Consider the following 13,425-nt stretch of genomic DNA (forward strand, 5'->3'; position numbering starts at 1 on the left):
TTACCTCCATGTTGTAATGCTCGATCTGGTAAATACTGGTGAGCCCCTGGGTAGTGAAATAGTCCAGGCATGACGAGCAGCCAAGCCTCAGCAGGAAACTAGAAACACAACAGGAACGTTAGGGTTATTGCACCAAAAATAAAACCATGCTGTAGGGCTGCTACTGTGTTTTCATGGCAACATAAAAAAAAATTAAAAACAGGTATTTCATTAAGCTAATGGTTTAACAAGCAGGATCTTAATCAGTGGATTACAGTACAATACAGAGATTAATGCATTTAGTAGAAAGGTGCCTACTAGCCAAGGGAAGGATGGTTTGCACATTTAATAATAATAATAATAATAATAATAATAATAATAATAATAATAATAATCAGAATCAGATGCCTGACAGAACTAACCCTAGGAATGTTTTCAAGGTTAGTAGAATAACCGGTGAAGGCTTGCCAGTGGCTGGATTCTTGTCTAAACTAACAGGAGCCACACTCCCCTGGCTGACGGGTTCTCCGGCTGTATGCAGATGCCCTTGTGCAGGGCTCTTGCTCACCTGGAGATGCTGCTGTCGGTGGGGTAGGGGGGCGGGGGGGTGCAGTGTGACGACAGCGGCTGCATGGGCAGCTGGGACTGCACAGCCTGTGTGGGGCTGAGCGCGCTCATATCACTGCCCATGGGGATGTGCGAGCCCATTATCGGAGCCACTGCGGGCACAAGAAACAGAGCAAACACAGTCAAGATCCAAACTCCTCCCCAGCGTCCAACCAACAGAGGATTCAATATACAGTATGAATAAACACACAAATAGAAGAAATCAGAAGCGCTAGATTACAGTTTCTTTGTGATACAAGATAGTCTGGGGCTTGCCTTTTGAATGCAATACACATGGTCAGGACCCAGTTACCTCTCTGCTTTACAGATCATCTAGTAACATTTCTGTAACCAAATACGCAATGGGATTTGTGGCGTCAATACTAATGATCACCTGTGTACATGGTTATTCCCAATTCGCTCGCACAATGTGGCAGTATGTAAACCGTGCTGACGGATAGAGCTTGCATGGTAAAGCAGGCTGTTTCACTGCGGTTCATACTGTCCTCCAGTTGTTCCACAGCTGTGTGCCTGAGCCAGGTGTGGGGAGTACTTACTGTCGGCTAGGCCCCCGGACATGGCGGAGGGGGTGAGCGTGTTGCGCTGCTGCGGGTTGATGAGCTGACTGACGGAGGGCAGTTTGTTCATGATGGGCATTTTGTTGAGTGGGGGTGAGCTGGAACCGTAGGAGGATGGTGATTGCATGGAGGTCCTGGGGCACGGAAAAGCATACATGCCGTTACTCTCGTCGTCGAAGACACCGAATCTTCAACAACACAAAGACCAGTTTAATCAATCAGTCACAACGTACATCACTCCACACACAGACAACAGCAGGGTCGGAGCTACTGCTCCTCTCAATGTCTCCCTTACAGCTTATACATATCCATCCAACTTGATTCTGTGTTGGAAAACAAATTATAGCACCTTGAGTAAACACTGGAAAAGTAAATGAACTAATTTGTGTCTGCATCCAGGTATGATAATGCATTTCTATGGTTAATTTGTGCTTTTTGTAAGTGATGCACAACATTCATGGTGTTGAACAATGTGCTGTAGTGTTCGAGTGTGCTTTCTTTACCACTCTTCTAATGCTGCTGCTACGAGAAGATTTCACTTGTACCAGTAACAAACTGTTTTTAACTGCAGGATCTGGTGTTTTAGCGAGGTACAGTAACAGACAGTCATGACTGTGTACTTCTGGAAAGTTAAGAAACTTTGCATATACTGCAGTCCATCTCTCTAGACCCGTTTATAATGGTGTGCACTGTACCATGAGGGAAGGGGTGCCTTCCAAGTCATTTGAGGTAAGACTAGCCATTTAAAAGTGTTACCGTATGTGTTCTTCCCATAACCTTTATCACATGCAGCATCATGCAATGTCTTTCAATGTAGTGAGATAGGTGTAGGGGGGGCAGTGCTGAGATCAGACCTATACTGGGGCCAATCAGTGAGAAGTATCCCTGTTTCTGGGTGTAGCTCAAGAGTAATCTAGAGTAGTGAAGAAATACGTTCTGGTAAGATAAAGCAAGTGACAGAAAAACAGAGTCAGAAACAGAGGAGAATGAGACATTTATTAGAAAACAAACAAACAAACAAAAGAAAAACAACAAAGCAAAAGAGAAAAATGCAAGTAGAGCCTCGAACAACTAAACAAGAAAATCTGTTTGAAACAGACTCAACACAAACACGGATTCTACAAATATCATGTTGCTCTGCGTATGATTGCACATTCATTGCAACAACTGTTCCAGCTGTTTCCTTAGAAAATCAACCTGTCCAGCAGTATGTTGTAAATCAACTTGTAATCACTTTAACATGACCAGCATTATTATTATTATTATTAATATACATTGTATCTTACAGAAATCACAGAAACAGATTGAGCCCAGCTCCAAGATAACAAGTTTAAAACACCATAGAAAAATCGAAAGCACCAAAAAAATAAAAGCAAGCATTTCAAAAGAAGTTTACAAACGTGATCAGTTTAAAAGATGTGCACAAATACATCCAGCCAATACGCTGCACTACATCAGCAGTGTAATCTCTGGAAAGAGAAAGTGCAATACTAGCAATATAGACCCTCAGACCATCATGCTGGTTCCTATTTTAACAGTGTAATGTTCAGATGTGTTCAATTGCCAATCAACAAGCTAATAGCATGCATGTACAAAAGGGTGTCTCATTTAGGATTTCTCCCTTCCAGGACTTTTGGAATTTGACTTCATAGAAGGAGCAATACATTTCTAGTGTATTGGGACAATAGTCCAATGAAGGAGTCATTACAGACATTCTTGTTCCATATATGAATTCCAATTGGAATCCTGGTCTGCAAAAACTTCTAAAACGAGGCATGCAATAGAATCGTCACAATCTAGTGTAGAGATCTGGTAAAAGAAGCAGCTACGGCCATGTAAATGTTTTTGGAAATTGGACTGGAAAAGGGTAACTGTTGTTGTTTGTCTTTTAAACTAACTGAGGAATGTTTAAGGTGGTCTCAGTCTGTGCTGGAGAGATTCTCCTTGCCATGCTTGGGCTCCAAGAGTTCAGTTCGGAGGCAGGCCTTAAGCCGACTGTAAAGAAGGAACCAAAGAAAAAAGAAAGAGCAGATAAGGGCAGAGGGACTGTCATTGGTGACGGACATCTTCATGACCGAGGGCAGTGAGACACGAGTGAAGTTCAGGGAGTTCAGAGAACTATAACTTGTTCTGCTAGAAGATAAATCACTAAACACTGGAGCACCTGTGCTACATGCCATTCAGCGCAACTGCCACTGTGATGTGTCTTATGTGTTGGTTCAGTGCAAAACCCAACTGCTTGCAAACTGTGGGTCAGTCTGGGCAGCAAGATTAACAGTTCCGATATTCTACATGTTCCAAATTTAGTTAGTCCTTTCTCTTAGCATTTCATATCTACCAAAACGAAATTAAGAGCTATGCAAGAAACATAAGTTTCAGCTAATGCATGAAGACGCAAGGGACTCCTAGACAGCCCCCTAGTGGATCAGACACAGACTGACAGCTACAGTCCCACCTCCTTCCAGCAGGTGTCACTGTTAAGCAGTGGTGCAGTTTTTTTTATTTTTGTTTTACCAAAGATGAAGTGAAAAACAATATATTTAAATTGAAATGGTAAAATAGTAGATACAAACACATGAATAAGGTGTGTGTGGGGAGGGGAGTGGTGTATCAAGAATAAAAGAAAGAAAACAAAAAACACTCAAATCTCCTTAAAAGAAACCAGGTCTTTTATTTCTGTAAACTAATCAGTGTCCCTTCAAAGAGAGATAGAAATAAAACAAAGATACAGAATCCATGACTGCGAAGATGCTCTAATCTAATGAACAGAAGAGATAAGGAAAAAAAAGGTACAAGACTGAATAAACAGCATGCAAGTATAGTGACAGCAGCACACATATAGAGCGAGAGAGAAGAGGAGATACTTTCTAAACTACTCAACAGGTGGGGTGGAGGGAGTGCTATTCTAGAAAAAAACTACTTGAGATGGATGCATCATCTTTTTCATTAAATCTTTTTCTTCCCTGTTGGCAGATATACAACAATAACAGCACAGTAAGTTATGATTTTGGATTATAATAATGAAACTGCCAGATTTCTGGTAATGTTGTTACACTGACACTGTCATGAATCCTCCTCTTCCCTTCACCCCACTCCCCTTGCAATATATTTTCTTAGGGCAAAAAAAACCCTGTCAAGCTGAAAGGATGTGGTTGGAGGAATGGCCCAGGGGTGACAAAGCGTTTCAATAAGAGTTACCTAGCCCATCTTTACTAGTTATTTGCACATGACTAAACAATGAGTAAGTCAGTGCTTTGAATTCGTTCTGGAAGAGGAAAAAAGGGTGAAGCCTTCTAATCTTCTTTTATTCATATTTTTTATTAAAGATTATTTCTAAGAAACAAACTGGGGGAGAAAAACCTGTTTAAAAAAAAAAACTGGCACGGTTCCTAAACTTTAACGCAAAATGCACAATTTAACACAAACACCTTACACCACTCCCAGGAATCTGTCACTTTGTTAATTAAAAACAATAGGTAAAACAATAATTACTACAGGGTGTCGTGGCCAAGAAATCGAAACTATAATTTGCATCTCTCTCTCTCTCTCTCTCTCTCTCTCTCTCTCGTTTTCTTATTTTGCCTACATAAGCTAGCGCTGAAGTACAGATTGTATATGTGTGTGGTTGTGAGAAGCTGTGTGTGTGTGTGTTTGTTATGGGTTTGTGATGTTAAGCCATAATTGTGTAACTCAGGGATCAGGGCCTTGTTTACACCAACACTGAAAGAAACTGCACGGTTGATTGTAGTCTGCTCAGTTGTTGCTGGCAATTAGTTATGTGTTCAATTAATGGCAACCCACTTTCCCCCTCCCTCCATAAAATTAATGTGAAAAGTATAACAATTTAAAACCTTTTTGAAGCAGGTCATTTTGAAAAGCAGTTAAACAATAATGTCTCGAATTACAGTACGAGGGGGATTGTTATTAGAATCAGCTCAGCTGCACAAAGCTTGTTAACTGTAGCTCAAATAGACCTGAGCCATGGCGTTGGACGAGTGTATGTGTGATGGATGGAGCGGTGTGTTTTGACCTTCTGCTCTAGCGCTGTATTGGCAGGCTGCTGTGGAGTGATACTCACTGTTTCTGGAGCAGGTGCTGCTGCTGCTGCCTGTATGTTTCGATTGTGTGCTGTGGCAAGAACTGCATGAGCTCCAAAGACTCTTTAATTTTCACCAAAATCTCATAAATCTCACGGCCTTTTATCTGCGAAGAGAAAAAAAATCTGATTGGAATGTGTTCTGCGAGTGACTTAAGTTTGAAAGAGACAAACTGGATTACACCAGGTGACTCATTTTCTGAAGAATGAAACATAATAATGCAGCGATAAAAACTTACAGATAGACAAAATAATTCATCATCCGTATTTCTTCTCTTCTTAATCGACGTCATCTGTATGCCGTGGGACGTTGGACGGAAAGCTACAAAACAAACAAACAAAAATTAATGCTTTGAGAAATCGAAATCCAAGATGTCGTAAAAGAAAGAATGAAACAAAGAAAGAAAGAAAGAAAGAAAGAAAGAAAGAAAGAAAGAACTACACTGTATATTGAAAAGGCAGCTTAGGCCAGACCAGAGGTCCTCGAATAAAAAAGCATGCAAGTGAGTGACATGCTGCATCCACGCTCCTGCACTCAGAGTCCCGACACCAGCACCAATAGTTACTTACGGCGTTTCGTACCATCACCGTTTTTTGTTCCGTCTGTGACCTGCTGTTTTCGGATGCTGTCCTCGTCTGCCTTGCGGTCTCGGCCCGGGCAGGCGCAGATTCGGGCCTCGAAGCAGCGGCGACCCAGGACCTGACCACTAGAACACAATAGAACCGAACCACAGGTTAGAGGTCCGGCTAAAATCGAAGCCCTTTTAACGCTAACAGGGCTCAGCTGCACCTCTGGCAGTCAAGTATCTTAATGCGGTATTATTTTTGAAAAAATTCAGTGTTTCCCTGGAATTCGGACAGCCGTATTCTTTTAGACTACTCCTAAGAAGCAAATATGTTTGGATTAGTAGCTTTTCTGATTCTTCTTCTGCCTCGCTTTAGACCAGGGCTCTTCTGGGCTTTAGTTTAGCTGAGCTCTCAGTTACTTAATTGAGTCAATTGGCTTAATTAGTCAAGATTAACATGTCTTCCAGATCTTTAGCCTTTGATGATGTAACACTTGAATGTATTTGTATTTGCTTGCGATTGTAAGTCGCCCTGGATAAGGGCGTCTGCTAAGAAATAAATAATAATAATAATAATAGTAAGACACTTATAAACCCTGCAGGATGGGGGCTCTCCAGGACTAGGGTTTGAGAGCAGCGACACCACGTCTGTACATGACAGACTGCTGTGAATATGAAACACGGTCTGTATTCCTGGTGCTACTCTGGGACTTACTCTCTGGTCTCCAGTGTGACAATGATGAGGATGGGGCGTCGGTTCATTCCCCCGACACAGCTGCTGTTGCACATGAAGTTGTAAAGGATGGTGGTAAACTCAGTGCCCACCTGTACAGAAAACAGAGGAACAAAATGATTCGCGTTTCCAAACCCAATTACTACTCCCAATTATGCTATACAGTCAGATAGCAAAATAAAAAGCAAAAAAGAGCAACGATTTTTACCTGGGGGGGTTCATAGGGCACCAGAACACTCTGCCGGCCAGTGATTGGGTCCTCCACATACTGGGCGTGGTTATTTCCTTCCACTCGGATCAGGTGACTGGGCGGCGCTATCTGGCCTAGAAGACAATAAGGCCAGAAATACATTACAAGCAATAACAAATCATCTAAATAGGAGATGCTGGTGGATTAAATCTGATCATAGTTAATGCCGGGACTCTTTACAAAAAACTGCACTTAAGCCCGGTTGTGTCAATTGTTTATTTTTTTTCCCCCATTAATAGTCAATGGTCAATGTACTACTGAGGGACATGAAGTAAATCCAAATGAGGGGAGTGAAGAGCTCTTGATGCGGAATGTACTCGTGTCCTTTTAGTATTGTTGGTGTTTTTATGAATGTGCGGAACAGCGAGCGGCGCCTCACCATCGTTGAACTCGCGGCTCAGCTCGTGGTTGGGACAGCGCTTCACCACCTCTGTGACGTGCTCCGCCTTCTTGTACACTGGCATCGCCCGGATCACCGCGCCCTGCGGGGGAGGGGTCATCATCTTGATCTGAATCGGGCAGGTCTTGGCAATCTGACAGTACAGTTTCTTCAGCTCTGTTGAGTACTGCATGGAGGAAACGCAACAGGGGGATAGTTATTAACAGTCTGCAGCATGAAGTAGCAATCAAAAAGCAGTCATAATGAACACGCTTCTCCTGTGAAGACAATAAATCCGAGGGGACTGGCAGTCCTATTCATCTCACTATTCACAAATACATGTATCCTGTTATTAACATCCCCATGGTGACACATCATCACTGAAGTATCTAGTTGTGTTCGTTTAGGGTGGGCTCTTCCAGACTCGCCCAGGAAAATGGCTACGGTTTTATTTCAGAATGAAACATCCCGTATCACTGGAGCACAAGCCGGCCACGGCAGTGAGAAACGAATGCTCAGTTAACACAGCAGTACAATATTGTTAGCAACAACACTTCGATGTTGGACTATGAACTCCGCCAACTTTTCATTGTCATGGTAACTTTTCTGAAGCATGTGTCAGTTTGACTCAGACTCTAACCACAGACACCGCTGCACTCGTCAGGGAACACTGTGGATTCCTACAGGATAACAGCGCTGAGTGACTCAACGGAGGGAGCTTCGTCTCTGCACAGGTACACGTGTGCCTGAGTTGGAAACCTACAGGGTTTCTAACAGTTAAAAACCCAAAGGACACCCTCCGCAGCACAAAATAACACTTCAGAAACGCGTCTAGAGACTCAGTGGAAACAGATTCATGTTCTGGTACAGTCTTGCCAGCAGGGCTCAGATTTAAGAAATCTACTATGCCCTGCATGAAGTCCAGTACGAGTTTAATCTAATTCGTGAACGATTTGACTGATCTCACACTGTACAGCATAGCGTGAGGGTGCAGAGGGTCCCTCTCCTACTGTTACCTGTCCAACTGCCTGATACAAGAGGTTCAAAATGAAAGTGCTTTAAACTGATGCACCCAACTCATGCTGATTTTCATGTATTCATTTACCTAAATGACCTTAACATGGAATAAATTATTCAAGTAAAAAAAAATTAAAAGTGATGAACCTTCAGTGCCACTAATTCCCTCGAAGCTGCATGTCTCACAACTCTACAGAAGCTTCAGCCTTACAGTATGGCAGGAGAGTCTAGATAACTTCATGTGAAATGGACTGGTTCTATAAAGGTTAAATCGGTTTCCAAACTACTGTAGAATATTTTTACTCAGAAAAAAGGGAGCTTTTCCAAGGAATCAGTTCCATGTTTATATAAGAATTAAGGCACAGCTTCCCACAAGACAACCATTTTATTTTATTTAATCCTTTCTTTCTCAGATTTTGTGAAGAGTGCTTGGGGCTATTCCCTGGAACAATGGTACATTAAATTCCATTTCTATGGACATTTTATGAAATGTTCCAGTGAATGGAGCCCTACCCTTCCAACCACCTGCCTATGCGTAGATAGTGTTACATTATTATTATTATTATTATTTATTTCTTAGCAGACGCCCTTATCCAGGGCGACTTACAGTTGTTACAAGATATCACATTATACATTATTTCACATTATACAGATATCACATTCGTTTTACATACAATTACCCATTTATACAGTTGGGTTTTTACTGGAGCAATCTCAAGGGTACAACATAAACTTGGCACTGTGTTCAGCAATACCATAAGAGAGCCCCCCCCCCCCCGAACCAACACACACACGTGCCAAATGCTGTAAGCCAGAACACCTGCCTCACCTCACCCCCCTCCCCATCACGGACTGGCAAACTGTTTTGTTGTTTCTCTGAACCAGTTATCACCAAAACAACTGGGCGACTGTTGTCTGATTACTTTGTCCATACAGGAAACCCAGTATTTCAATTGCAAACTTACAGCGAGCAGCTAATTGTGTTCATACTTTCTTGTCCACACTTCTTGGAACTTTGTAGCCAGAACATTTAAGGTGTTCAGATTGGATTTAACTTTATTGTAAGTTTGAATGCAGGTCTATTTTTGGGAGGAGGGGGGGACAGCTGTGTTTACTATGGAACTCCTAACTAAGAGCAAAACATGTGAATTAATTCACCCCCTTCATATACACACACACACACACACACACACACACACACAGCCAATCTACCAATAAACTGGACTAATTACCCAATAAAGGGCTGGAAAGCAGGCATGTGGGCCTGGGGTCCCTCTCCAGTCAGGATGGAAGCATTTACACATTTACACAGACAAAACCGCATTCAAACTTACAGAAAGGAACAAAGAATGTGTCACAGTAATTCTACACTCCCTCGGGGCTGACACATCCTTAAAGCACTCATAATACCGGACTCAGAAAAGCAGCTGCGCCCAGCAAAGAGGTAGGGATCGGCCAATTAACTGCAACTAAATATTTCTGCCTCCCAGGCGCGTTTTCTTTTTTGCCACAATCTTCCAACAGAAAGCACACTCCTTTAGTTCAGGGCTGTTTAGGCTCCTGCAATGTCGAAACAGCATATGTAGCAAAGTGCTTAGTTTGTAACTAGAAGACGACCTAAACCTGCAATGGTGAATTTGTGTAGCGTTAAAAAACAACACTGAAAATCTGATGCTTGGCTACGTGATTCGACTATGCCTTGGTTCAGTCTCTCTCCTTGATGGAAGCCTAGCCTTCACATTGGGAGGTCTGTGATCTAGCTAGTGTTAGACACATGCTTGCAAATATCCCTATAGTTCATTCCCCATTAAGGTTGGAAAACAGAGACAGCAATTACAGGCACACACAGAGTTAACTGCAATTGTGCCACTGCGACTTGTGTCACGCCTAGAAGCTTCGGGCCACGCTCCAGCCACGCTGCCTGAGCTAATCAAGAATGCTGACATCGTCTCCACCTTCACCTCTAGTCAAACAGTTCAATTTACACAGATATAAAGAGAATTGAACACACACATGCACGCACAAACACAGAGCGCTTTAACAGCCCTCATCATCCCAGCCCTAAGGCTACAAACTCTCAAACACAAATATGCATTCATTCACTCTTGTTTGCTCGCCGGAAATCTCAATGGAAAGAACTTTGAAAGGCAACGAGGTGACACTTGGGGCAGGAATGGGGCTACTTTGATTGTGGTGGTGGGGGGGTACCTTTTATTTAATAACCTCTTTGTGAAAATGTTCAGTTTTGAGTAGAGTATTGCACCCAGCGACGGCAAACCAATGTTATTTGGTATTTTATCTGTAACAAAAAGTGCTATGACCTGGACCAAAGCTGCAAATGAAAGGTCGGGCCGATCGAACCTGAGATTAGGCCGTCTGACATAGAGGTGGTTACTCTGATACATGTTTATAAGACGCATAACACCTTATCCTCTTTACCTCAACGAGATTCAATAACATGAAAAAAAAAAAAACTATATTGCAACAGTTCTCTTGTTAAAGTAGCACACAAACGCTCCTCCCGGATTCCTGCTTTGTATTTCTGTATTGATTTGCAAGACAAACCATTTGCTACAACACAGCAGACAATACCTGCAGGGTTTGAACAATTACACCTTGACAAGCAAATAAGACTTGTGAAGGCTCATGAATGAACAGACATAATAATTAAGTTAATCTCAAGAGAACCGTAAAATAAAACCCCAAAAGGTCTTATCTAGGATGCATGCTTTTTATTATGATTTTCTCCACAGCAGTAAATGCAGGCATTTAGTTTAGATTCAGATCTAATGTTATTAATCTTGCTAAAATAAAAGGCTCAGCAGAGCTGGGATTGAAGCGCATGTTTCTACGCATGTCGGGGTGCAAATTGCAAATGCTTGTTAATTGCACTGGTGAGCAGAACAGTCGGTTTCTCATCTTAAGAAGATATGCTTGATGTAACAGGAAGAATTAATTCATTGCATGCTGGTATGACAGTATATCAGGTAAAATCAGGCAGACTCCAAGTCTTATCTGTACGTTTATTATAGAAAAGACTTCCGCTGAACAAAAAGAGACCATATTCACAAACCAACCATCCGATCAACCAAACTACCTTCTGAAACCACTGCATTAAAAATAAAGCTAATTCCAATGTCTGGCCTTGATCCTGTGTCCCTCAGGTCAGGAACACCAACCACTGAGCTACTCACACAACCTGTGTAATGACTGTAATAACGCTGAGATGTTGGCTTGTCACCCAGTTACTGGTCTCACCCTGTTCCATATTTAAAACACATTCATCAAAAACAAAAGGGAGGGGGCTCCCGAGTGGCGCATCCAGTAAAGGCGCTCCGCGTGGAGTGCAGGAAGCGCCCTACAGATGGGAGGTCGCCGGTTCGAGTCCAGGCTATTCCACTGTCGACTATGGACGGGAGCTCCCAGGGGGCGGCGCACAATTGGCAGAGCGCCGCCCAAGGGGGCAAGGCTTAGGTCGGCCAGGGTGTCCTCGGCTCAGCGCGCACCAGCAAACCCTGTAGACTGGGGCGCCTGCAAGCTTGCATGTAAGCTGCCCAGAGCTGCGTCGTCCTTCGATGCTGTAGCTCTGGGTTAGCTGCATGGCGGGCCTGCAGAGTGAAAAGAAGTGGTTGGCTGACGGCACACACTTTGGCATCAGTGCAGTGGTGGTAGTGGTGAGCTGAGCCTAAAATACAATTGGACATTTCAAATTGGGAGAAAAACAGGGTACAATCAATTGGCGATTACTAAATTAAAAAACCAAAAAAACTAAACAAAAGGGAACAAGTAATACTGGCTTCTGTAGCTTTACATCTAGCCTCACGACACTGAACTTGCAGTATTAAACAAGCTGGAAGAGGCAGGAGAGTATCCCAATCCCTAGAGACTGCTGTACTGAGCCATTTTAAAGTTCTGCCCAGAAGTCAAAAAATAAAAAAGATAATTTTCATAGGCTTATTAAAAGGCAATTTAATAGACCCCCCCCTCGGGGATAAAATCTAAGATGTAAAGCTGATGTTCTCCCCCCTCCCCTCTTTCCCAGTGAAAGGGTGTGTGTAGACACCCCAGCGTACCTGATCAGATTATCAAAGCTCAGTGACTGCCAGTAAAACACATCATTAAGGTGAGTAATTTTCCTGTTTACATCAAACACCCCCCCCCCCCCCCCCCCAGACAGGTCTGCTCTTGCGGAGTTTTTGAACGAGTTGCAGCATTCCCTTTTTCCAGACGAACGCTGCGGGCACTGGGCCCAGGCAAGTCCCAACAGCAGCCCAGGCATTAAGCAAGCTTATTTGGCGCCTCTGGTCTTGTCTTGTTCATACCTTGCAAGTAGTGTCATGTCTACAGCCTCTCCGAAATCGTATTTCATCTGCCACACACAAAAGTGGGTCTGTGTTGTTTTTTAAACTGCAAAAAAAACACACACACCTGCCTACCGACATTAAAAACCACACGACAAGCACATTACTTTGACTCCAGGTAATCTTATTTTTTAGGCATCTGTAACTTCTCGAAAGAAAATTAAAAAAAATTAAAAGTACTGTACAAGTGTTTCCACTCTAGGACCCCCGAAAGATCTAGGTAAGATGGGGTACCTAGTCCTGCGGTACATGGAGCGGACAATCTGCTCAGCAAAAGACTTGATAGATGCCCCCCCCCCAAAAAAAAAACACCCATAGCAGTGCACCTGACAAGATCTCCTAGAGAACTGATAGAGCACACTTCAAGCATGGTACGGCAGCGTTTCACAAGCTACGGCTTGAACACATTCTGCATTCAAACATGAGACAAGCTAGATCATGAGCACTGAGAAGCTCCCCAGCGCCATGTCATGCATGTGTCACTTTTTACAATTAATCTCTTTGAAAACTATTAGAAGAATTCCTGCATAGCGGTTCCCGACGTAGAACTGCGTTGATGAGTGGGAATAAAAATAATAATAAAGAAAAAACTATAAAATAAAAAAAATAAAAAAACGGATGCACACAAGTTGTAGACCCTCTCCTCCCCTTCAACCCGCTTCAAATCCTGTAATCATGACACCAGAAGGGTAAGGTGCACTGTGGGTTGAAGTGGATTCACTGCACAGCGAGTGTCTGTTAGGGTGGATTTTCAACACCATTCCTCAACACGCATGGTCTCTATTAAGGGCTCTATCTGGCTGCTCTTTTCAGGCTGTATTCTTCTAAGGGAGTCTCGTCCGAATCCATAGACTCGTCTG

General features: G+C 42.9%; 1 protein-coding gene across 12 annotated transcripts in view; it reads right to left on the bottom strand.

Moving 5' to 3' along the window:
* The window catches only part of LOC117423382 (tumor protein 63-like), a 62,863-nt gene that overhangs the window by 2,768 nt on the left and 46,670 nt on the right, over nucleotides 1-13,425 (bottom strand). For 4 of the 12 annotated variants that reach the window (XM_034039032.3, XM_058990424.1, XM_034039037.3 and 1 more), the window contains 9 exons: nucleotides 7,188-7,374; nucleotides 6,767-6,882; nucleotides 6,541-6,650; nucleotides 5,830-5,966; nucleotides 5,499-5,581; nucleotides 5,242-5,366; nucleotides 1,143-1,351; nucleotides 548-698; nucleotides 5-98 (listed from right to left, as the gene is read on the bottom strand). In XM_034039032.3, the coding sequence (XP_033894923.2) occupies nucleotides 5-98; nucleotides 548-698; nucleotides 1,143-1,351; nucleotides 5,242-5,366; nucleotides 5,499-5,581; nucleotides 5,830-5,966; nucleotides 6,541-6,650; nucleotides 6,767-6,882; nucleotides 7,188-7,374 (1,212 nt within the window). Of the gene's footprint in view, nucleotides 1-4; nucleotides 99-547; nucleotides 699-1,142; nucleotides 1,352-2,140; nucleotides 3,159-5,241; nucleotides 5,367-5,498; nucleotides 5,582-5,829; nucleotides 5,967-6,540; nucleotides 6,651-6,766; nucleotides 6,883-7,187; nucleotides 7,375-13,425 lie in introns of those variants that run through there. The other 8 variants (XM_034039034.3, XM_034039039.3, XM_034039033.3 and 5 more) reach the window with 4 other exon arrangements.

The sequence above is a fragment of the Acipenser ruthenus genome, chromosome 17, assembly GCF_902713425.1.
Source record: "Acipenser ruthenus chromosome 17, fAciRut3.2 maternal haplotype, whole genome shotgun sequence".
NCBI classification, from domain to species: domain Eukaryota; kingdom Metazoa; phylum Chordata; class Actinopteri; order Acipenseriformes; family Acipenseridae; genus Acipenser; species Acipenser ruthenus.